The 26,435-nt window shown below is 50.0% G+C and overlaps 1 protein-coding gene across 1 annotated transcript in view; it reads right to left on the bottom strand.

Moving 5' to 3' along the window:
• Nucleotides 1-455: 455 nt before the first annotated feature.
• Nucleotides 456-26,435, bottom strand: part of IPO13 (importin 13) — a 78,938-nt gene continuing 52,958 nt past the window's right edge. The window contains exons 12-16 of the mRNA XM_089663600.1: nt 25,472-25,538; nt 12,643-12,701; nt 9,757-9,846; nt 7,853-8,034; nt 456-1,910 (exon numbers count right to left, since the gene is read on the bottom strand). Coding sequence (XP_089519726.1) covers nt 1,814-1,910; nt 7,853-8,034; nt 9,757-9,846; nt 12,643-12,701; nt 25,472-25,538 — 495 coding nt within the window. The 3' untranslated portion in view covers nt 456-1,813. The remainder of the gene's footprint in view (nt 1,911-7,852; nt 8,035-9,756; nt 9,847-12,642; nt 12,702-25,471; nt 25,539-26,435) is intronic.

Below are 26,435 nucleotides of genomic sequence, written 5' to 3'. Positions count from 1 at the left end.
ACGTATGGGGTGCTCTTCCCAATGGCCGCCAACATATGCGGCGCTCTTCCCAATGACCGCCAATGTAAGGGGCGTTCTTTCCATTTCCAACGTAAGGAGCGCCCTAGCTAAGGGTTCTTTGAGCAAACAGCAATGTCTGTCTAAGAGATAAGTAACCACTAACACCAATGATCTTTTAGGTATCTGTAACTGACCACAAACTTAGGGTGTATTCATCCTTTTGACCACCAGCATAAGGGGAGTTCTTCCCAATGGCCACCAACGTATGGGGCGTTCTTTCCAATGGCCACCAACGTAAGGGGAGCACTTCCCAATGAACGCCAACGTATGGGGAGCACTTCCCATTGCCCGCCAACGCAAGGGGCGCCCTTCCCATTGATCGCCAACGTATGGGGCGCCCTTCCAATTGACCGCCAACGTATGGGGCATTCTTCCAAATAACCACCAATGTAAGGGACATTCTTCCCACTTTTTTTTTTATTTTTTAGTCATACGTTTTTCTTTCCATTTAATGATTGCTGAAAATGATTTTGCTGTACAGAGCAGCACTAGGTATAAAATAAATTTCCTGATTCCGTTTACTTTTATATCTCGACTTACTGTCCATGCTCCTGTCCTGTGAGCTGTAATAATCATTATTCGTTGTGTCAAGGGTTGCTCCTTCTGATAAAGGTGGAGGAAGGTTGTGATAATGTGATGCCAACTAGAAAAACTAAAAAAGGTACTTCGAATGTTTTTCTTTTCATTTTTTCACTTGTCCTTTCTAGAAGGAAAAGCCACGACAAGACTGACTTCTTCGCCCACCCATCCGGGATCGACAAGCAAAGCGGCCCCACGGAGCGCTGGTAGTAGGCTTGGGATGGGACGGTGAAAATGGCGTCTGTAAAGCGGTAATAAATAATGGATAAATGGAAAAACCTTTACCAGGACCAGCATCTTCAAGCATTTCATTCCCTTTGCTGCAGCTACCACGGAGTCTGTGACCCCCCTGACATTGTGGCCCCTGTGGTTCTGGATGTGACCAGGCTAACCCTTGAAACTTAAGTATGTGCGAAGTACAAGTTTGCATGCAGCTGTCACATGTTCGGTTTTATAGCTGTAGAAAAGAGAAGGAATAAAAGATCAGACAGTTCCGAGGGGCGCAGGGAGGGAAGTGGGGGGGCTAAAGTACAAGGCTGGTTTAATAGTGGTTAGGTCAGCATGCTTCAGCAGTTTTTCTGTAATGAGAAACATATTGTAAATGAAAATCCCTGGGTTCAGACACAGAGAGGTAATGTAAAACCATTGCCCCTCCCCTCCCCCCACCACCACCCCTCTTCTTCTGTCTTGGAGGAGAACAGGTCTGACTCTCGGCAATCAGCGCAACAGTTCAGAAGCCGATTATAAAACCCGCAATATGCTCACTGACAGCGAGGGTCGGAGTGGAAGCAGCAGACGTGAGTTGTCCTCGTATCAGTCCGGTCACAGTCCTCCCGCACTTATTACACGCATCCCCTCGTATCCAGACGCCCAGCCTTTGGCGGATGCAGGGGTTGCCATGTCAATTCAACAAGCAGAAAGCACCTGGCAAGCGAGGCCTTTCCAAACCGCTATGACCCCCCCCGTACCCCTTTACCCTTGCAGCTCCGGGTGCCCTCAGTAGGACGAAGGGTTAGTGAAGGGAGGGGGTCAGTTTCCACAAACGTAACAAAAACGAAAAGAAAAAAAAAAAAAACAGCTCTGCAAGGTTGGCGCAGGGCAACACAGCTCAAGTATTGCAGGCGGGCATGCCAGAAAATGCCCCGTTTGATATCCAGGAAGCGTGACTGGGCGGTCAGTAGTCGGCGGTGTATTCTGTCCCGTGTAATCCGCGGCAGAGCAGCGTGAACTCCTTCACCATGTCTCGTATCCTCCGCTTGTTCACTCGCTCCCTGCACAGAGGGTTAAAGAGGAAGACAGATTAGGATGGAGCAGCCGTGTCACATGACAGGAGCAGCCGTGTCACATGACAGGAGCAGCCGTGTCACATGACAGGAGCAGCCGTGTCACATGACAGGAGCAACAACAGTTTCACACATGGTACCATACTCTGTGTGGCCACATCAAAGGCAGTGTGGCACCTGCAGGTAAAAAGACACAGAATTCCCAAAGTGGCTGACAAACTGATCACAAAGCTTTACTGATCCCCAGCAATGTGTTCCGTCACCAAATCAAAGTGATCCCAAAATATTGCAGCGCCTTCACTTTACTAACCAGAGTGCGAATGGCGCTCTACTTTGCTTACTGCTTCATATCGCCCGTCCTAACCCAGCCACCTCTACGCCAATGCCTCCCATAGCCCTTCCTATTGCAGCTGCCTATATGCCAGTGCCTCCCATTGCCCGTCCTAATCCAGCCACCTCTATGCTGGTACCGCCCATCGCCCTTCCTATCCCGGCCACCTCTACAGCAGTGCCTCCCATCGCCCATCCTATCCCTGCCGCCTCTACATTGGTGACTCCCATCGCCCGTCCTAATCCAACCACTTCTATGCTGGTGCTTCCCATTGCCCTTCCTATCCCGGCCGCCTCTACACCGGTGCCTCCATCACCCTTCTTATCCCTGCTGCCTCTATGCCAGTGCCTCCCATCGCCCTTCCTATCCCTACCACCTATACGCCAGTGCCTCCCATCGCCCTTCCTATCACGGCCACCTCTACACCAGTGCCTCCCATCGCCCGTCCTAATCCAGCGACCTCTATGCTGGTGCTTCCCATCGCCCGTCCTATCCTGGCCGCCTCTATGCCAGTACCTCTCATCGCCCTTCCTATTCCGGCCGCCTTTACGCCAGTGCCTCCCATTGTCCGTCCTAGCCCGACTGCCTCTACACCAGTGCCTCCCATCACCCGACCGCCACTACACCGGTGCCTCCCATAGCCCGTCCTATTCCTGCTGCCTCTACACCAGTACCTCCAATCGCCCGTCCTATTCCTGCCGTCTGTACACCAGTGCTTCCCAACATCTTCCTGGCGCCTCTACAGCAGTGCTCCCTATTTTATTCCTGCCGCCCCTTCACCAGTGCTTCCCATCCTATTCACCAGTGTTTCCCATCACCCATCCTATTCCTGCTGCCTCTACATTAGTGCTCCCCCCCCCCCGCCCGCCCTATTCCTGCAGCCTCTACACCAGTGCTCCCCCCCCCCCCCCGCCCGCCCTATTCCTGCAGCCTCTACACCAGTGCTCCCCCCCCCCCCCCCCGCCCGCCCTATTCCTGCAGCCTCTACACCAGTGCTCCCCCCCCCCCCCCGCCCGCCCTATTCCTGCAGCCTCTACACCAGTGCTCCCCCCCCCCCCCGCCCGCCCTATTCCTGCAGCCTCTACACCAGTGCTCCCCCCCCCCCCCCCCGCCCGCCCTATTCCTGCAGCCTCTACACCAGTGCTCCCCCCCCCCCCCCGCCCGCCCTATTCCTGCAGCCTCTACACCAGTGCTCCCCCCCCCCCCCCCCGCCCGCCCTATTCCTGCAGCCTCTACACCAGTGCTCCCCCCCCCCCCCCCGCCCGCCCTATTCCTGCAGCCTCTACACCAGTGCTCCCCCCCCCCCCCCCGCCCGCCCTATTCCTGCAGCCTCTACACCAGTGCTCCCCCCCCCCCCCCGCCCGCCCTATTCCTGCAGCCTCTACACCAGTGCTCCCCCCCCCCGCCCGCCCTATTCCTGCAGCCTCTACACCAGTGCTCCCCCCCCCCCCCGCCCGCCCTATTCCTGCAGCCTCTACACCAGTGCTCCCCCCCCCCCCCGCCCCCGCCCGCCCTATTCCTGCAGCCTCTACACCAGTGCTCCCCCCCCCCCCCGCCCGCCCTATTCCTGCAGCCTCTACACCAGTGCTCCCCCCCCCCCCCGCCCGCCCTATTCCTGCAGCCTCTACACCAGTGCTCCCCCCCCCCCCCCCCCCGCCCGCCCTATTCCTGCAGCCTCTACACCAGTGCTCCCCCCCCCCCCCCCCCGCCCGCCCTATTCCTGCAGCCTCTACACCAGTGCTCCCCCCCCCCCCCCCCCGCCCGCCCGCCCTATTCCTGCAGCCTCTACACCAGTGCTCCCCCCCCCCCCCCGCCCGCCCTATTCCTGCAGCCTCTACACCAGTGCTCCCCCCCCCCCCCCCGCCCGCCCTATTCCTGCAGCCTCTACACCAGTGCTCCCCCCCCCCCCCCCCCCCCGCCCGCCCTATTCCTGCAGCCTCTACACCAGTGCTCCCCCCCCCCCCCCCGCCCGCCCTATTCCTGCAGCCTCTACACCAGTGCTCCCCCCCCCCCCCCCGCCCGCCCTATTCCTGCAGCCTCTACACCAGTGCTCCCCCCCCCCCCCCCCCCGCCCGCCCTATTCCTGCAGCCTCTACACCAGTGCTCCCCCCCCCCCCCCCCGCCCGCCCTATTCCTGCAGCCTCTACACCAGTGCTCCCCCCCCCCCCCCCCCGCCCGCCCTATTCCTGCAGCCTCTACACCAGTGCTCCCCCCCCCCCCCCCCCCCCGCCCGCCCTATTCCTGCAGCCTCTACACCAGTGCTCCCCCCCCCCCCCGCCCGCCCTATTCCTGCAGCCTCTACACCAGTGCTTCCCCCCCCCCCCACCCGCCCTATTCCTGCAGCCTCTACACCAGTGCTTCCCCCCCCCCACCCGCCCTATTCCTGCAGCCTCTACACCAGTGCTTCCCCCCCCCCCACCCGCCCTATTCCTGCAGCCTCTACACCAGTGCTTCCCCCCCCCCCCACCCGCCCTATTCCTGCAGCCTCTACACCAGTGCTTCCCCCCCCCCCCACCCGCCCTATTCCTGCAGCCTCTACACCAGTGCTTCCCCCCCCCCCCACCCGCCCTATTCCTGCAGCCTCTACACCAGTGCTTCCCCCCCCCCTGCCCTATTCCTGCAGCCTCTACACCAGTGCTCCCCCCCCCCTGCCCTATTCCTGCAGCCTCTACACCAGTGCTCCCCCCCCCCTGCCCTATTCCTGCAGCCTCTACACCAGTGCTCCCCCCCCCCTGCCCTATTCCTGCAGCCTCTACACCAGTGCTCCCCCCCCCCCCTGCCCTATTCCTGCAGCCTCTACACCAGTGCTCCCCCCCCCCTGCCCTATTCCTGCAGCCTCTACACCAGTGCTCCCCCCCCCCTGCCCTATTCCTGCAGCCTCTACACCAGTGCTCCCCCCCCTGCCCTATTCCTGCAGCCTCTACACCAGTGCTCCCCCCCCCCTGCCCTATTCCTGTAGCCTCTACACCAGTGCTCCCCCCCCTGCCCTATTCCTGCAGCCTCTACACCAGTGCCTACTAACACTTTCAAAGTCTTAGTGAACCTATAACAGTTTGTATTTATCAATAATTCTTTTCTTTGTTGTTATTTTTGTTTTTTTATTTAAAAAGTGACCCAATGATTCCGTCAGCAGCTTCTACTTTGTGGTTTCTCGCTGTTGAGCTGCCCTGTGCTTTTGCATACTAGACGCCATTGCTGATATACGTCATCCTGTACCCTCAATTATACAGGCATCCCAGCCCCCCCCCCCCCCCCCGGCCTGCCGTTATCTGAAGATGGACAGTGGCTCCTGTAGGATGAATTGCAGTAAAAATGGTTGCAGACACTCTTCCAGGCCCTCCCTTAGCTGGAGACTTACGGTGGCTCCTGTAGGGGGGTATTGCTGTCAATAAAAGCAACAAAAAGGGAATCTCAACCTACCGCAGTAACTCTTTAATAAACTAGATTAAAACAATAATATTGCAGTCACAATGTTTCAACATACATGCAGTCCTAACGTCACAGATGGGGAACATCAGATGTCACAGAACCTTCTCTAACAAAGCTTCAGAAGCTGCTTGGGTTGCACACAGGACATCCAGCTGATGTTTCAGGCAATCTAGCTGTGTTAGAGAAGGGCTGTCACACCTGATGTTCCCCATCGATTGAGATATGGCTGCATATATGTTGGAACCCTGTGAGTGCAATAATACGGTTTAATCCAATCTTTTATTAGGTTGCGCTTGCCTTTTCATTGCTTTTGTTGTACAGATTGTTTCCTTTGTCAGACAAGTAAAAGGAAGAGCTGCATAGATCCTGGATGCATCTTAATGACTATTGCTGACATCGGAGGATTCATTTGGGCTGGACACACCTGAGTGCGCAGAGAGGGAATTTGGTTTTCTTTTTCAGCATTGCTGTCAATACAGCAGCAGACACACCCCTGGCTCACCCTAAGCTGGAGATCGACAGCAGCTTCTGTAGGGAGTATTACTGTCAAATACAGCCGTGAACTCTTCCCAGCTCACTCCTATCTGGAGAATGACAGCGGCTCCAGTAGGGAGTGTTGCCATCAAATACAGCAGCAGACATACCTCCCACCTCGCCCCTAGCTGGTGAATGACAGTGGCTCCTGTAGGGAGTGTTGCCATCAAATACAGCAGCAGACATCCCTCCCACCCCTAGATGGTGAATGATAGCGGCTCCAGTAGGGAGTGTTGCCATCAAAACAGCAGCAGACATACCTCCCGCCCCATCCCTAGCTGGTGAATGACAGTGGCTCCTGTAGGGAGTGTTGCCATCAAATACAGCAGCGGACATACCTCCCGCCCCACCACTAGCTGGTGAATGACAGCGGCTCCTGTAGGGAGTGTTGCCATAAAATACAGCAGTGGACATACCTCCCGCCCCACCACTAGCTGGAGATCAACAGCGTCTTCTGTAGGGAGTGTTACTGTCAAATACAGCCGTGAACTCTTCCCAGCTCACTCCTATCTGGAGATTGACAGCGGCTCCTGTAGGGAGTGTTGCCATAAAATACAGCAGCGGACATACCTCCCACCTCACCCCTAGCTGGTGAATGACAGCAGCTCCAGTAGGGAGTGTTGCCATCAAACACAGCAAGCTGGAGATCGACAGCAGCTTCTGTAGGGAGTATTACTGTCAAATACAGCCGTGAACTATTCCCAGCTCACTCCTATCTGGAGACTGACAGCGGCTCCCGTAGGGAGTGTTGCCATCAAAACAGCAGCAGACATACCTCCCACCCCGTTGCTAGATGGAGATTGACAGCGGCTCCTGTAGGGAGTGTTGCCATCAAATACAGCAGTGGACATACCTCCCACCTCACCCCTAGCTGGTGAATGATAGCGGCTCCAGTAGGGAGTGTTGCCATCAAATACAGCAGCGGACATACCTCCCGCCCCAAAGCTAGCTGGTGAATGACAGCGGCTCCAGTAGGGAGTGTTGCCATCGAATACAGCAGCGGACATACCCTCCCACCTTGCCCCTAGCTGGTGAATGACAGCGGCTCCCGTAGGGAGTTTTGTCATCAAATACAGCAGCGGACATCCCTCCCGCCCCACCGCTAGCTGGTGAATGACAGCAGCTCCAGTAGGGAATGTTGCCATCGAATACAGCACCGGACATCCCTCCCACCTCGCCCCTAGCTGGAGATTGACAGCGTCTCAAGTAGGGAATATCAATGTCAATACTGCCGGGACATGTGATGTTGGCACAGAGTGGTAATGTGATCATTCAAAAAATCTAACTGAAACATTAATTAATGCTTTCTTTTTTTTTTTTTTAATTGTCAGTTGAACGGTAACCTTAACCATTGGTTTAGAGTTGCTATTATGTATCGAACATGTTTTACGTTTACTTCCTGCAATCCCAGGCATAGGCTACACTGACTATTACATCTTCTGGCTACGGAGAGATTTCACGGCTTGTTGGCGATCACCTCTGGAGATGACAGCCAGCGAGAAGCTCTCAGTAGTAAAGTAGTCAGACAATTAAATATGTATACTGATTGGCAGCGTTTCGTGAAGGGTACGGATGGCTTCCAATCCCCCCTAACCCACCACAGACAGAGAAGGATGCGAGGATTCAGAGCTCTCACCGCAGGATGTGTTGGCTGAAGTTGTCTTTCTGCTCCTGAGTCAGTCGAGGCGACGGGAAGCCTTCCTGATGCAGCAGCTCTTTTATCCAGACTACCAAGTAGGAGAAGCAGTTCTTATTGAGACAGAAGATGATGTCTGCGAAGGAATCCATTAGGTTTCGGGAGGCCTGTCCGCCAATCCCCTGCAGAGAGAGAGAGGCTATCACATGAAGAAGCTGGTATGGAGTCATCCTACATGTGGAGCCAGCCATCACCTACCTAGGAAGACCATTACCTAGAGCAGGGATCTCCAAACTGAGGCCCCAGGGCCACATAAGGCCCACTAAAGGGTTATGTGGCCCACAGTGACTGTCAATGAAAATACCTCGGCTGGCGGTGGATGCACCAGTCTGTGTATTGGGCAGCACGGCGGCTAAATGGTTAGCACTTCCGCCTGGCAGTACTCGGGTCGTTGGTTCGAATCCCAACCATGGCACCACCTGCCTAGAGTTTGCATGTTCTCCCTGTGCCTACGTGGGTTTCCTCTGGGTACTCCGGTTTCCTCCCACTCTCCAAAGACATGCTGGTAGGTTAATTGGATCCTGTCTACATTGTCCCTACTATGTGTATGTATGAATGTGAGTTAGGGCCCTTAGATTGTAGGCTCCTCGGGGGCGGGGACTGATGTGAATGTACAATATATATGTAAAGTGCGGCATAAACTGACGGCGCTATATAAGTACCTGAAATAATAATAATAATAAATAATAATATTGTAATACTGAGACCAATGTGTCCACTGCCAGCCAAACAGCCCAGACCATCTCCCAGGTCTCCAGTGCATATTCTGCTGGGCGCGCACGGACGTAAGGGGGAACTCCTGCTGGGCGCGCACGGACGTAAGGGGGAACTCCTGCTGGGCGCGCACGAACGTAAGGGGGAACTCCTGCTGGGCGCGCACGAACGTAAGGGGGAACTCCTGCTGGGCGCGCACGAACGTAAGGGGGGAACTCCTGCTGGGCGCGCACGGACGTAAGGGGGGAACTCCTGCTGGGCGCGCACGGACGTAAGGGGGAACTCCTGCTGGGCGCGCACGGACGTAAGGGGGAACTCCTGCTGGGCGCGCACGGACGTAAGGGGGAACTCCTGCTGGGCGCGCACGGACGTAAGGGGGAACTCCTGCTGGGCGCGCACGGACGTAAGGGGGAACTCCTGCTGGGCGCGCACGGACGTAAGGGGGAACTCCTGCTGGGCGCGCACGGACGTAAGGGGGAACTCCTGCTGGGCGCGCACGGACGTAAGGGGGAACTCCTGCTAGGCGCGCACGGACGTAAGGGGGAACCCCTGCTGGGCGCGCACGGTCGTAAGGGGAACCCCTGCTGGGCGCGCACGGACGTAAGGGGAACCCCTGCTGGGCGCGCATGGACGTAAGGGGGAACTCCTGCTAGGCGCGCACGGACGTAAGGGGGAACTCCTGCTGGGCGCGCACGGACGTAAGGGGGAACTCCTGCTAGGAGCGCACGGACGTAAGGGGGAACTCCTGCTAGGCGCGCACGGACGTAAGGGGGAACTGTGCTGGGCATCCACAGATGTAAGGGGGAACTCTGCTGGGCACTCAGGGATGGATGTAGTTCAAAGCTAACCCTAGAAAGTATTATTCTAGTATATAAGTAAAATAGTGGATGCTGGAAACAGACTTTCCACAGTGTTAGTGACTCAATCAAGAGTAAGAGAATTTAAATGTAATTTGGGACAAATATAGATCCACACTCAGACTAAAAATGATAAAAAAAGGACAAAATAAAAAAAACAAAGTAGCTAAACTCGGTGGAACACTCTTTTCTGTCTTTTCTGCCGCCGCTCCTTCAAGTTTTTAATTTACAGGAAAAATAAACAGATCAACATCGGTATTCACGTATTCTCACCTCAAGCGTAGCCTGGAGAAGGAATTTGCCTTCATCGTGCACCACTTGTCCCACCGGGGCGAGCTCACCGCACCGCGGCAAAAACTCCATCTGAGACAAAAATATCAAATCAGTCAACCATCAGCTACAATGACATCTACATAATCCTTGCTGGTAATGGAGCACATCATTCCCATCAGTCTCGCAAGGCCTTCTCTAATTGGACGAGGTGGAGGCAGAGTTGGTAACATCAAACTCTCTACCTCATCCAATCAGACAACCTCCGGTGTTCACAATGCAGGGACACAGCTGCTGCTCCCAATCTGACATCCATGCGGGTGCAGGTGTGTGTCCCCGAACTCACACAGTGTGCATTCATGGGGACACACCCTGCTGCGTCCATGCAGCCTCTGCGCCCCAATTGACATGAATATGGATGCATGGAGCATTTGTGTTTCCCCATGTGGGTAAACGGCCCTCCAGGGGCGTACGGTATAGAACCCCCTGTGTGAACGAGGCCTTAGCTCAGTTAGGTCCATATATATTTGAACACAGGCACAATTTTCATACTTTTGGCTCTGTAGAATAAAGTAAAATTAAACAATCCAAATGAATTTGAAGCACTTTAATTCAGCTTTAATTCAAGGGGTTGAACATAAATATCAAGTACACATTTTAGGAACTGCAACCATTTGTATACACAATTCCCCCCATTTTCAGGGGCTCAAATGTAATTTGGACAAATGAATATAATCATCACTAAAATGTTCATTTGTAATATTTTGTTGAGAATCTTTCACTGGCAATGACTGCCTGAAATCTGGAACCCATGAACATGACCAAAGACTGGGTTTCCTCCTTCCTGATGCTTTGCCAGGCTCTACCTGCAGCTGTCTTCAGTTGTTCTTTGTTTGCGGGTCTTTCTGCCTTTAGTTTTCTTTTCCTTCAGAAGCTCCTGGGTTGCTTTTGCAGTGTGTTTTGGATCATTGTCCATCTGTACTGTGAAGCGCCGTCCAATCACCTTTGCTGCATTTGGCTGAATCTGGGCTGACAGTATATCTGTAAACACGGCAGAATTCATCCGGCTGCTTCTGTCTTCTGTCACATCATCAATAAACACCAATGACCCAATGCCACTGGAAGCCATGCATGCCCATGCCATCACCCCGCCTCCGCCCATGCCATCACACCGCCTCCGCCCATGCCATCACACCGCCTCCGCCCATGCCATCACACGGCTTTCGCCCATGCCATCACACCGCCTCCGCCCATGCCATCACGCCGCCTCCGCCCATGCCATCACGCCGCCTCCGCCCATGCCATCACGCTGCCTCCGCCCATGCCATCACGCTGCCTCCGCCCATGCCATCACGCCGCCTCCGCCCATGCCATCACGCCGCCTCCACCCATGTCATCACACCGCCTCCACCCATGCCATCACACTGCCTCCACCCATGTCATCACACCGCCTCCACCCATGTCATCACACCGCCTCCACCCATGTCATCACACCGCCTCCACCCATGTCATCACACCGCCTCCACCCATGTCATCACACCGCCTCCACCCATGCCATCACACTGCCTCCACCCATGTCATCACACCGCCTCCACCCATGTCATCACACCGCCTCCACCCATGCCATCACACTGCTTCCACCCATGTCATCACACCGCCTCCACCCATGCCATCACACTGCCTCCATCCATGCCATCACACCGCCTCCACCCATGTCATCACACCGCCTCCACCCATGTCATCACACCGCCTCCACCCATGTCATCACACCGCCTCCACCCATGCCATCACACTGCCTCCACCATGTTTTACAGATGACGTTGTGTGCTTTGGATCATGAGCTGTTCTAAACCTTCTCCACACTTTTTTCTTCCCGTCATTCTGGTAGATTCATCTTAGTTTCATCTGTCCAAAGAATTCATTTCCAGAACTGGTCTGGCTTTTTTAGATGTTTTTTGGCAAAGTCTAATCTGGCTTTTCTATTATTCAGGCTTATGAATGGTTTGCACCTTGTGGTGAACCCTCTCTATTTGCTCTCGTGAAGTCTTCTCTTGATTGTAGACTTTGACAATGATACGCCCACCTCCTGGAGAGTGTCCTTCACTTGTCTGGATGTTGTGAATGGGTTTTTCTTTACCATAGAGAGGATCCTGCGATCATCCACCACTGTTGTCTCCCGTGGACATCCATGCCTTTTTATGTCGCTGAGCTCACCAGTGCGTTCTTCTTTCCTCAGAATGGACCAAACTGTTGATTTGGCCGCTCCTAATGTTGCTGCGATCTCTCTGATGGATTTGTTTTGTTTCTGAAGCCTTACAATGGCCTGTTTCACTTGCATGGACAGCTCATTCAAACGCATGATGTAGGTTCACAGCAATAGATTCCAAATGCAAATACCACACTTAGAATCAACTCCAGACATTTTACCTGCTTAATTGATGAAGACATAATGAAGTAGCCCACACCTGGCCATGAAACAGCTTTTGGTCCCTTGAAAAAGGAGGGATGGGTACTCTTAAGAGCTGCAATTCCTAAACCCTTCCCCCAATGTGGATGTACATACCCTCAAATTAAACCTGAGAGTGTGCACTTTCAGCCCATATCCATTATAGAACTATAGCTTGAATATGTTTTCGTAAATACCTGAAAAAAACTAAAACTGTGCCTGTGTCCAAATATATATGGACCTAACTGTAGGTGTATATCATACATGCTGTACTTTTAGTCACAGCAACCAACCAACTTCCATAAGTCATTTCTTCCATCCAGAGTAGAAAGTGAAACAATGATTCTGATTGGTGGCTATGGTTATTTTCCCCCAGCATGCCCTTCATGTATCACCCCAAAGCTACCATGTGCTGCATGTGACAATTGTAACGTTACACTCACAAAGAAAAGGCAGCTGGACTTCACCGTGGTCGGCTCCGGGAACTTCAAAGAGAGGATAGCTGTGGGACACAACAAGGGAGATATGAATACATTGAAAGAGAAACGCAAGGATGGAAAGAAATTATTCTTTACATGAAAAAAAGATCAATCGTCATAATAAAGACGTCCAACCAAAACATTCAAAAGGTGATATTTTAGTTTTAGCCTTCCGTGGTTCCTCCCCCCCCCCCCCCCCCAACACGCTAACCTGTCCATTTCATAGCCTATTTTAGTCCCAGTGATGCAATTACTGGGTCTCTGTGCAATGAAGGCAGATCATGACTGGTGGGAGGAGCACCTTGTATTATTACTTGTCTCAAGAGCCGTCAGCCCTAATGCTAGCAAGGGGCTGGCTCTTGGGAGGAGTTATGCAAATATCAAAGGCGGGTATCAGTCTGGAGGGGTGGGTGTTCCTAGGTAGCATACAGGCGACTTAAGTTAACGCTCATGTATGGTGCTGAGCCTTCCAGACTGAAAGAACTGAAATCCAATGAATGAAAGGGGCCAGGGACAGTCAGGCTGGGGAGGAAATAGCTACATGTTGCTTGACGTCCTCCAGCCAGGAAATGAGGCGGAGCTACAGTCAGGTCCATAAATATTGGGACATGGACACAATTCTAACATTTTTGGCTCTATACACCACCACAATGGATTTGAAATGAAACAAACAAGATGTGCTTTAACTGCAGACCGTCAGCTTTAATTTGAGGGTATTTACATCCAAATCAGGTGAACGGTGTAGGAATTACAACAGTTTGCATATGTGCCTCCCACTTGATAAGGGACCAAAAGTAATGGGACAATTGGCTTCTCAGCTGTTCCATGGCCAGGTGTGTGTTATTCCCTCATTATCCCAATTACAATGAGCAGATAAAAGGTCCAGAGTTCATTTCAAGTGTGCTATTTGCATTTGGAATCTGTTGCTGTCAACTCTCAAGATGAGATCCAAAGAGCTGTCACTATCAGTGAAGCTATCATTAGGCTGAAAAAACAAAACAAACCCATCAGAGAGATAGCAAAAACATTAGGCGTGGCCAAAACAACTGGCTGGAACATTCTTAAAAAGAAGGAACGCACCGGGGAGCTCAGCAACACCAAAAGACCCGGAAGACCACGGAAAACAACTGTGGTGGATGACCGAAGAATTCTTTCCCTGGTGAAGAAAACACCCTTCACAACAGTTGGCCGGATCAAGAACACTCTCCAGGAGGTAGGTGTATGTGTGTCAAAGTCACCAATCAAGAGAAGACTTCACCAGAGTGAATACAGAGGGTTCACCACAAGATGGAAACCATTGGTGAGCCTCAAAAACAGGAAGGCCAGATTAGAGTTTGCCAAACGACATGTAAAAAAGCCTTCACAGTTCTGGAACAACATCCTATGGACAGATGAGACCGACATCAACTTGTACCAGAGTGATGGGAAGAGAAGAGGATGGAGAAGGAACTGCTCATGATCCGTCGCATACCACCTCATCAGTGATCATGGTGGTGGTAGTGTCATGGCGTGGGCATGTATGGCTGCCAATGGAACTGCTTCTCTTGTATTTATTGATGATGTGACTGCTGACAGAAGCAGCCGGATGAATTCTGAAGTGTTTCGGGAATATTATCGGCTCATATTCAGCCAAGTGCTTCACAACTCATTGGACGCTTCACAGTGCAGATGGACAATGACCCAAAGCAGACTGCAAAAGCAACCAAAGAGTTTTTTAAGGGAAAGAAGTGGAATGTTATGCAATGGCCAAGTCCATCACCTGACCTGAATCCGATTGAGCATTTCACTTGCTGAAGACAAAACTGAAGGGAAAATGCCCCAAGAACAAGCAGGAACTGAAGACAGTTGCAGTAGAGGCCTGGCAGAGCATCACCAGGGATGAAACCCAGCGTCTGGTGATGTCTATGCGTTCCAGACTTCAGGCTGTAATTGACTGCAAAGGATTTGCAACCAAGTATTAAAAAGTGAAAGTTTGATTTATGATTATTAATCTGTCCCATTACTTTTGGCTGACAGTCTGCAGTTAAAGCACATCTTGCTTGTTTCATTTCAAATCCATTGTGGTGTATAGAGCCAAAAATGTTAGAGTTGTGTCCATGTCCCAATATTTATGGACCTGACTGTATGTCTGACTGGCTGCAGCTTCTAATGCACATTTTGAGAAGCTCACAGTGTGCAGTGACATCAGAGGAAGCCGTTCCATTCCGGGAGAGGAGCTGGTACACCTGTGCAAGACTGAGGGGGAGGAGACATTACACCTGTGCAAGACTGAAGGGGAGGAACCGACACACCTGTGCGAGACTGAAGGGGAGGAGCCGGCACACCTGTGCGAGACTGAAGGGGAGGAGCCGGCACACCTGTGCGAGACTGAAGGGGAGGAGCCGGCACACCTGTGCGAGACTGAGGGGGAGGAGCCGGCACACCTGTGCGAGACTGAGGGGGAGGAGCCGGCACACCTGTGCGAGACTGAGGGGGAGGAGCCGGTACACCTGTGCGAGACTGAAGGGGAGGAGCCGATGCACCTGTGCGAGACTGAAGGGGAGGAGCCGGTGCACCTGTGCGAGACTGAAGGGGAGGAGCCGGTGCACCTGTGCGAGACTGAGGGGGAGGAGCCGGTGCACCTGTGCGAGACTGAGGGGGAGGAGCCGGTACACCTGTGCGAGACTGAGGGGGAGGAGCCGGTACACCTGTGCGAGACTGAGGGGGAGGAGGCGGTACACCTGTGCAAGACTGAAGGGGAGGCCGGTGGTCAGCTCTGATCCCCTTCACACCTATAAAGTCAAAGCTATATTCCACAGACTGCAGGCTCACTAAAATCAGAAATTCACCATTTTTTAAACTTGTGCCTTGGGGTGCACTGATAAGGTGTGTTGGGGTGCTACTCAAAATTAGTGTCACCTCAATGTACCGCGGATTATGTGTTAACACGTGTTGAGGTAGCATGTGCTGAGACATCACTTACATGGGGAAAACCATTTAGGAGAAACTGAACTCAAAGCTGAGCCAAACAATAGGCAAGCAGAGGGCAAAGGACTGGTGACCAGTATTGCCTGCGGTCTCCCTGCAGCGGATCTTGTCCCATTACTGATGTACATGCGGGCAGCAATCTGGGGGTATGATATATCTGCTGACCTCACTGGCAGGGTGCTATACAGATCCAAGGCATTCCTAGAGGGCAATAAATTCCCCAAAGGACCTGCAGGATGCGCCCACCATGAAGGGTGATGATTAGGCCTACTGGCCCTGAAGGAGGACTGGTGAGTCTCTATGATATGGTGGATCATGTGACAGTCTTTTCCCAAAAATGGTTTCCTGTGTGGGGGCAAGGTGGGTAGAAACACATAGCAATGATGGATCTCAATCCGGCAGACTGGCAAGGCACACGGTGACCTAATTGTGCATTAAACGTTTCCTATGAGGAAGTCACGAGGTCATGTGGAGAAACGCATCAGTTGGCATAGCTACTTGATGTCATCACACCCGGAAATCGGAATTGCTAATCAGCCAATCGCATGACAGCAACTCAATGCATTTAGGCTTCTAGATGTGGTGAAGACAACTTGCTGAAGTTCAAACAGAGCATCAGAATGGGGAAGAAAGAGGATTTAAGTGACTGACTTTTGGGGTATTGACACAGCCCCAGACGATCCACATTGGCTCACAACTGATGACCCAGAAATATTTAGACAGAATAAAGGTGAATAAAGCCCGTGGACCGGATGGCACACACCCACGGGTCCATAAAGAATTGAGCTCCGTCATTTCAAAGCCATTGTTTCTCATTTTTAGGGACTCTTTAATGACTGGCACAGTACCACTGGATTGGCGTAAGGCCAATGTGGGGCCAATATTTAAAAAGGGGTCAAAATCTTTCCCAAGTAATAGACCTGATAGTGGAACTTCCATAGTTGGGAAGATATTGGAGAGTTTAAGAAAAGACCACATAGAGGAGTTCTTGCTGGAAAAAATATTTTAAGCAACCGACAGCATGGATTCATGAAAGACAGAAGTTGTCAAACAAATCTGATTTCTTTTTATGAGGAAGGTGAGCAAAACCTTGGACAGAGGGGTGGCGATGGATGTGGTATACTTGGACAGAGGGGTGGCGGTGGACGTGGTATACTTGGACAGAGGGGTGGCGGTGGGCGTGGTATACTTGGACAGAGGGGTGACGGTGGGCGTGGTATACTTGGACAGAGGGGTGGCGGTGGACGTGGTATACTTGGACAGAGGGGTGGCGGTGGACGTGGTATACTTGGACAGAGGGGTGGCGGTGGGCGTGGTATACTTGGACAGAGGGGTGGCGGTGGACATGGTATACTTGGACAGAGGGGTGGCGGTGGACGTGGTATACTTGGACAGAGGGGTGGCGGTGGACGTGGTATACTTGGACAGAGGGATGGCTGTGGACGTGGTATACTTGGACAGAGGGGTGGCGGTGGACGTGGTATACTTGGACAGAGGGGTGGCGGTGGACGTGGTATACTTGGACAGAGGGGTGGCGGTGGGCGTGGTATACTTGGACAGAGGGGTGGCGGTGGGCGTGGTATACTTGGACAGAGGGGTGGCTGTGGACACGGTATACTTGGACAGAGGGGTGGCGGTGGACACGGTATACTTGGACAGAGGGGTGGCGGTGGACACGGTATACTTGGACAGAGGGGTGGCGGTGGACACGGTATACTTGGACAGAGGGGTGGCGGTGGACACGGTATACTTGGACAGAGGGGTGGCGGTGGACACGGTATACTTGGACAGAGGGGTGGCGGTGGACACGGTATACTTGGACAGAGGGGTGGCGGTGGACACGGTATACTTGGACAGAGGGGTGGCGGTGGACGTGGTATACTTGGACAGAGGGTTGGCGGTGGACGTGGTATACTTGGACAAAGGGGTGGCGGTGGACGTGGTATACTTGGACAGAGGGGTGGCGGTGGACGTGGTATACTTGGACAGAGGGGTGGCGGTGGACGTGGTATACTTGGACAGAGGGGTGGCGGTGGACGTGGTATACTTGGACAGAGGGGTGGCGGTGGACGTGGTATACGTGGATTTAGTTGCTAACAAGCAGCTAATGTGTAAGATAACATCTACGGGCTGGTAAAAATCCATATGGAAATGGATAGAAAACTGGCTAAAAGATCGTATTCAGAGAGTAGTGGTTAATGATTCATACTCTGAATGGTCTAGGGGTGTCAGTGGGGTAACCCAACGTTCAGTGTTATTAGTGGTGTACCCCAAGGTTCAGTTGTATTAGTGGTGTACCCCAAGGTTCAGTGTGATTAGTGGTGCACCCCAAGGTTCAGTTGTATTAGTGGTGTACCCCAAGGTTCAGTGTGATTAGTGGGGTACCCCAAGGTTCAGTGTGATTAGTGGTGCACCCCGAGGTTCAGTGTTATTAGTGGGGTACCCCAAGGTTCAGTGTTATTAGTGGTGTACCCCGAGGTTCAGTGTTATTAGTGGTGTACCCCAAGGTTCAGTGTGATTAGTGGTGCACCCCAAGGTTCAGTGTGATTAGTGGTGCACCCCAAGGTTCAGTGTGATTAGTGGTGCACCCCGAGGTTCAGTGTTATTAGTGGGGTACCCCAAGGTTCAGTTGTATTAGTGGTGTACCCCAAGGTTCAGTGTTATTAGTGGTGTACCCCGAGGTTCAGTGTTATTAGTGGTGTACCCCAAGGTTCAGTGTGATTAGTGGTGCACCCCAAGGTTCAGTGTGATTAGTGGTGTACCCCAAGGTTCAGTGTGATTAGTGGTGCACCCCGAGGTTCAGTGTGATTAGTGGTGCACCCCGAGGTTCAGTGTTATTAGTGGGGTACCCCAAGGTTCAGTGTGATTAGTGGGGTACCCCAAGGTTCAGTGTGATTAGTGGGGTACCCCAAGGTTCAGTGTGATTAGTGGGGTACCCCAAGGTTCAGTGTTGGAATCCTTACTTTTTAATATATTTGTAAACAATATCAGGTCGGGGATTATAAATCCCATTTCAGTCTTTGCAGATGACACCAAGCTGTGCCGGGAATAACGTCCTTACAGGATGTCTCCAACATACAAGCCGACCTCAATGCTCTGTGTAATTGGGGGACTATGGGGCCAATGAGGGTTAATGTTCATAAATGTAAGGTTCTGCACTTGGGGGCTAAGATTATGCATGCGTCATACATACTAGGGGGGTACAACTGGGGGGGTCAATGGTGAAGGATCTAGGGGATCTGGTAGATCACAAGCTTAATAATGGCATGCAATGATGCCAAGCTGCGGGTTCTAAAGAGCAAAATCCTCTCTTGTATTAGGAGAGGTATGGACTCCAGAGAGAAAGATATCACCCCCTCCCCCCGGTACAAATTATTAGTAATACCTCATCTGGAATATGCAGTTCAGTTTTGGGCTCCAATTCACAAAAAGAACATTGGGGAACTGGAGGAAGTACAGAGAAGGGCAACCAAACTGATACGAAGCATGGAGGAGATCAGCTATGAGGAAAGGTTAGAGGAACTGAATGTATTCTCTACTGAGAAGAGGAGATTAAGGGGGATATGATCTCCATGTATAATACATAAGGGGGGGGATATGATCTCCATGTATAATACATAAGGGGGGATAGGATCTCCATGTATAATACATAAGGGGGGATATGATCTCCATGTATAATACATAAGGGGGGATAGGATCTCCATGTATAATACATAAGGGGGGATATGATCTCCATGTATAATACATAAGGGGGGATATGATCTCCATGTATAATACATAAGGGGGGATATGATCACCATGTATAATACATAAGGGGGGATATGATCTCCATGTATAATACATAAGGGGGGATATGATCTCCATGTATAATACATAAGGGGGGGATATGATCTCCATGTATAATACATAAGGGGGGATATGATCTCCATGTATATTACATAAGGGGGGATATGATCTCCATGTATAATACATAAGGGGGATATGATCACCATGTATAATACATAAGGGGGATATGATCTCCATGTAAAATACATAAGGGGGGATATGATCTCCATGTATTATACATAAGGGGGATATGATCACCATGTATAATACATAAGGGGGGATATGATCTCCATGTATAATACATAAGGGGGGGATATGATCTCCATGTATTATACATAAGGGGGATATGATCACCATGTATAATACATAAGGGGGGATATGATCTCCATGTATAATACATAAGGGGGGATATGATCTCCATGTATAATACATAAGGGGGATATGATCACCATATATAATACATAAGGGGGGATATGATCTCCACGTATAATACATAAGGGGGGATATGATCTCCATGTATAATACATAAGGGGGATATGATCTCCATGTATAATACATAAGGGGGGATATGATCTCCACGTATAATACATAAGGGGGATATGATCTCCATGTATAATACATAAGGGGGGATATGATCTCCGTGTACAATACATAAGGGGGGATATGATCTCCATGTATAATACATAAGGGGGGATATGATTACCATATATAATACATAAGGGGGATATGATCTCCATGTATAATACATAAGGGGGGATATGATCTCCATGTATAATACATAAGGGGGGATATGATCTCCATGTATAATACATAAGGGGGGATATGATCTCCACGTATAATACATAAGGGGGATATGATCTCCATGTATAATACATAAAGGGGGATATGATCTCCATGTATAATACATAAGGGGGGATATGATCTCCATGTATAATACATAAGGGGGATATGATCTCCATGTATAATACATAAGGGGGGATATGATCACCATATATAATACATAAGGGGGGATATGATCTCCATGTATAATACATAAGGGGGGATATGATCTCCATGTATAATACATAAGGGGGGATATGATCTCCATGTATAATACATAAGGGGGGATATGATCTCCATGTATAATACATAAGGGGGGATATGATCTCCATGTATAATACATAAGGGGGGATATGATCTCCACGTATAATACATAAGGGGGGATATGATCTCCACGTATAATACATAAGGGGGGATATGATCTCCACGTATAATACATAAGGGGGATATGATCTCCATGTATAATACATAAGGGGGGATATGATCTCCACGTATAATACATAAGGGGGGATATGATCTCCACATATAATACATAAGGGGGGATATGATCTCCATGTATAATACATAAGGGGGGATATGATCTCCACGTATAATACATAAGGGGGGATATGATCTCCATGTATAATACATAAGGGGGGATATGATCTCCATGTATAATACATAAGGGGGGGGGTATGATCTCTCTATGTATAATACATAAGGGGGGGATATGATCTCCATGTATAATACATAAGGGGGATATGATCTCCATGTATAATACATAAGGGGGGGATATGATCACCATGTATAATACATAAGGGGGGATATGATCTCCATGTATAATACATAAGGGGGATATGATCTCCATGTATAATACATAAGGGGGGATATGATCTCCACGTATAATACATAAGGGGGGGGGGTATGATCTCCATGTATAATACATAAGGGGGGGATATGATCTCCATGTATAATACATAAGGGGGGATATGATCTCCATGTATAATACATAAGGGGGGGTATGATCTCCATGTATAATACATAAGGGGGGGTATGATCTCCATGTATAATACATAAGGGGGGGATATGATCTCCATGTATAATACATAAGGGGGGGATATGATCTCCATGTATAATACATAAGGGGGGATATGATCTCCATGTATAATACATAAGGGGGATATGATCTCCATGTATAATACATAAGGGGGGATATGATCTCCATGTATAATACATAAGGGGGGGGTATGATCTCCATGTATAATACATAAGGGGGGGGTATGATCTCCATGTATAATACATCAGTGGTTCATACAGTGAACTCGGTGTAGTTATTCCCCCTGAGGTCATCACAGAGCACACAACACGTTGAACTTTGAAGCAGATGAGCTACAGCAGCAGACACCACACTGGGTGTCACTCCTGTCAGCTAAGAACAGGAAACAGACTACAATTCACACAGGATCACCAAATTTGGACAACAGAAGATTGGAAGAACGTTGCCTGGTCTGATGAGTCTGGATTTCAGCTGCGACATTCAGATGATCGGGTCAGAATTTGGCATTAACAACTTGAAAGCATGGATCCATCCTGCCTTGTATGAACGGTTCAGGCTTGTGGAGTTGGTGTAATTGTGTGGGGGAGATTTTCTTGGCACACATTGGGTCCCTTAGTACCAACTGAGCATCGTTTAAATGCCACGGCCTACCTGAGTATTGTTGCTGACCATGTCCATCCCTTTATGACTCCAGTGTCCCCATCTTCTGATGGCTCCTTCCAAAAGGATAATGCACAATGTCACAAAGCTCAAATCATCTCCAACTGGTTTCTTGTACTCCAATGGCCTCCACAGTCACCAGATCTCCATCCAATAGAGCACCCTTTGGGATGTGGTGGAATGGGAGATTTGCATCATGGATGTGCAGCCGTCAAATCTGCAGCAACCGCGTGATGCTATCATGTCAATATGGACCAAAATCTGAGGAAAGTTTTCAACACCTTGTTGAATCTATACCATGAAGAATGAAGGCAGTTCTGAAGGCAAAAGTGTACCTAATAAAGTAGCCAGGGAGTGTATATGATAATCATGGAATACTATTATGAGGCACATTTGATTAAAGATATTAATAGATTTTATTGATGGACTGTTTACCGATTACCACTACCAGTCATGGCGTTACCTTTTAGCCCAGCAATGGGCAAACTACGGCCCGGCGGACCTTTTAATCTGGCCCGTGGAGCTAGGCTCCTCTCACAGTCCGCCCTGAAGACCGGTGTAGCATGAAAATCTGTCTCCTATGAGGATCTGTCCCCCTTGACGTATCTGCGCATGTGCCGGAGATCGCCGATCGGCTGCTAATGCCTGAAACTGGCACATGCGCAGATACGTTGAGGGAGACAGATCCTCATAGGAGACAGATTTTCATGCTACACCGGAACGGCACAGGAACACGGCGAGAGGAACGCGCGGAGCAAAGGTAAGTGAATTGACACAGGGGGGACTTGGGGACTTAATATGGGGGATGAATTACTATATGGGGGATGAATTACTATGGGGGATGAATTACTATATGGGGGATGAATTACTATGCTTACTATGGGGGAATATTACTATACTTACTATGGATGACACATACACATCATTCATCTACTCTTGGTCCGGCCACCGGGTCCAATATATGAACCCATTGCGGCCCTCAAGTCAAAAAGTTTGCCCACCCCTGTTTTAGCCTCTTCATGACCCTCAGAGTGTTTACCAAGGTGTTGACTCCAGTTTGGTGGTTACTGTGGGCTCAGGGTATTCCCATTGTGGGGTTCCTGGATGATCTAGTTCCCAAGAAGCAGTTTTAGTAGCTGATATCCAATGTTCAGTAGACGATACAAGTCCTGGAAAGGTTCAGTTGGGTACTTAACCTTCAGATGTAGGCCTTGGTACCAATGCAATGGCTGGAGTACTCAGACTTCGTCCTCAACACAGCACAAGCAAAGGTGCTGCTTCCTCAGGAAAAATGCCTGTAACTTCAATCCTAGGTTGAGTCCTTGAGGTCATTGGAAAGTAACTTGATTTGAGCACGCATAAAAAGGTGCTGTGGAAAATGGCAGCCACCTTTGATGCTGGGGAAGATGGTAGCTGCCTTTGGTGCAGTCTCCTATGCCCAGTTTCACACAACTCAATAACCTGTCAGAATGAAACAAACATCAGGAGTCCTTGGATCTGCCGATTCATCCGACTCCCAAGACCAGGTGAGCTCTGGAATGGTGGATATTCACGCAGATGTTGGTAAATCCTTCCTTTTGATTAATTGGAAGGTCTTGACGATGGATGCCATCTTGTTGGGTTAGGAAGGTTTTCTGTAGAACCTCTTTGTTCAGGGATAGTGGTCATATAGAATAGATAGAGGAGTGGAAGTTCCTTATCAACATTTAAGAAATTTGGTTGATGCGGCTGGCTCTCCTACACTTATCTGTCTACCTTTGGGGTCTCCTGTCATGTTACAATGGCATACATTAACCATCAAAGCAGGACAAGAAGTTGCACTGCTCAGGCAGAAGTGGACCCGATATTGTCTTGGACAAAACTTCATTATCCTCTCTCGGTCATGCACATTTCAGGTGTTGAAATCCGGCAGGTAGACTTTCTCAGCCACCAGCAGTGGAATCCGAGAAAATGAGCTTTTCACCCATAGATATTCATAAAGATTTGTCTGCGGTAGGGGACACCAGGTGTGAATCTCCAGATTCAACAACAAACTCAACAGGTTTATCTCCAGAACCAGGAATGCATTTGTGATAGATGTCCTCATGACTCCTTGAGATCAATTTTCCCTGATCTATGCCTTCCCTCCACTGCAGCTTCCTCATCTGTTGCACTGGATAATGGTGGGCGATTTTGATTGTACCTGCTTGGCCAAGAAGAACGAGGTATACAGACATCGTAAACCTCTTGGCAGATGAACTATGAAGGATAGGGGTGTTTCTGACTCTAATTCCTAGTCTCCTGAAGACAAGAAAGTCAACTTCTAGCCTCCTGAAGACAAGAAAGTCAACTTCTAGCTTCCTGAAGACAAGAAAGTCAACTTCTAGCCTCCTGAAGACAAGAAAGTCAACTTCTAGCCTCCTGAAGACAACAAAGTCAACTTCTAGCCTCCTGAAGACAACAAAGTCAACTTCTAGCCTCCTGAAGACAACAAAGTCAACTTCTAGCCTCCTGAAGACAACAAAGTCAACTTCTAGCCTCCTGAAGACAACAAAGTTAACTTCTAGGAAGGTGTACCACCGTATTTGGAAAGCCTTTTTTACCTGGTGGGAGGCTTGTAAGTTTCATCTGTGACACTATGTCATGGGGTGCATTTTGGCTTTCCTCCTTTCTGATGTAGAGAGGTCTCTGGCGTTATTTTCCATCAAGGGACAGATTCTGTTTCAGAGACCTATCGCAACACCTTACTTGGTAAAAGCCTTTGTACAGGGTGTCAAGCCCACTAACAAAATGCAGCTGGATTGACATGCCTGGAGACCCTTGATCTATCTGTCCCACCATTACGAAGGACTGGCTAAATACCCATCTGCATTCATACTCGTTGCCCTGACATTCAAGCCCATTGTCAACTACAATTCCCATTGCATGATGGTAATTGTAGTTTGTTCTTTTGGCTCTGGAGAGGCACAGAAAGTGACATTGGTGCTGCACTAATACTGCCTTCAGGCACTCGGGCATATCTGCGGTTTCTAATTCAATGAGATGATCACGCAGATGTCAAACATCTATCTGTCCCACCATTACGAAGGACTGGCTAAATACCCATCTGCATTCACACTCGTTGCCCCCACATTCAAGCCCATTGTCAACTACAATTCCCATTGCATGATGGTAATTGTAGTTTGTTCTTTTGGCTCTGGACAGGCACAGAAAGTGACATTGGTGCTGCACTAATACTGCCTTCAGGCGCTCGGGCATAGCTGCGGTTTCTAATTCAATGAGATGATCACGCAGATGTCAAACATAATCATGTTTCCTATGAGTATACGGACAGGCAGTATAGTTAAACATTACTAACCAGCCCAGAGTTCTGCTCTGAACAGATCCTCAATATACTAGAGCTACAAAATAAGCTTCACATCCCTTCAGCATCATTCAAAAAATGGATAATATCCAAACAAAGAAGGCCAATGACAGCGTTTTCGAGCAGTATAAACTATTACCCACCACACTGGAACACTGCTTTTACATCCAGCTCAGCGGACAGGAAGAGGCATGGTTTGCGCTTCAGGGCCTGTAAAGTGCAACAGACACAGACATGAACACACTTTTCACACAGTCTCAGGCATCATCCTTCATCAACTTACCTGTCCAGAGGGCAGCATGGCTGCCGGGTTCTTGACAAAGGATGACAAATGGGGAGACCCATCTTCAGTGTCCCTCAAAACATTTAGTAACCATCAGTAATAAAGCAGAGGAGACCAACATCTCCTGAACACAACCATGCACCTTTTATCTTTATGAGCTACCTAAAGCGGGATTGGCAATGACTACACACAACATGGCTACCTCACATGACTAGGCGAAGGCCGCGCTACCTGGCACACACAAGAAATTCATAATTATATCCAGAACTGGCTGCGTTAGTACAGCTAGACACAAATCATGGCTACATTGTACAACAATGTTGTATCTGGGCCTGCAGTTAAGGCCAACCATGACTTATCCCTCCATTCTGAGCGGAGTTAGGAAGGAACCAAATCCACCGCCAGACCTTCACGACTATCCGACACCCTGAATGAAATCAATTCCTTCTATTCCGCAATGGCTACGCCAGGCAAAAGGGGTTATGTTACATAATTTCCATGGTCTCTACCAAGCTCAGGTCAGTGACAACAGTAGCTGGAATACGAACCTAAATCTGGACTCTCTCAGCCTAGCTGGGGAATAGGGGTCATCTCTCTTCCAGGGCCCGAGGCATGACAACCCAGAGGGAGACCAAATCCTGCCCCACTCCATACAAAATGACCGCACCGCTACAGTGAACCAGTTGTGACTGGCCTTTATCAAGCATCTGATTGACTGGTCTTGAATGTTGCAGGCTTAGTTATGAAAGACTTACATTTTCCTCCTTTTCAGGGGGTCAGAGATCACCTGAAGCCTGACAGTCACTGCCTGTCCACTATCTGAC

The sequence above is a fragment of the Staurois parvus genome, unplaced genomic scaffold, assembly GCF_062004578.1.
Source record: "Staurois parvus isolate SC_StPar_1 unplaced genomic scaffold, SC_StPar_1.0 ptg001727l, whole genome shotgun sequence".
Classification (NCBI taxonomy): Eukaryota; Metazoa; Chordata; class Amphibia; order Anura; family Ranidae; genus Staurois; species Staurois parvus.
The sequence above is the reverse complement of the archived record's forward strand: the minus strand, read 5'-3'. Positions and strand labels throughout refer to the sequence as shown.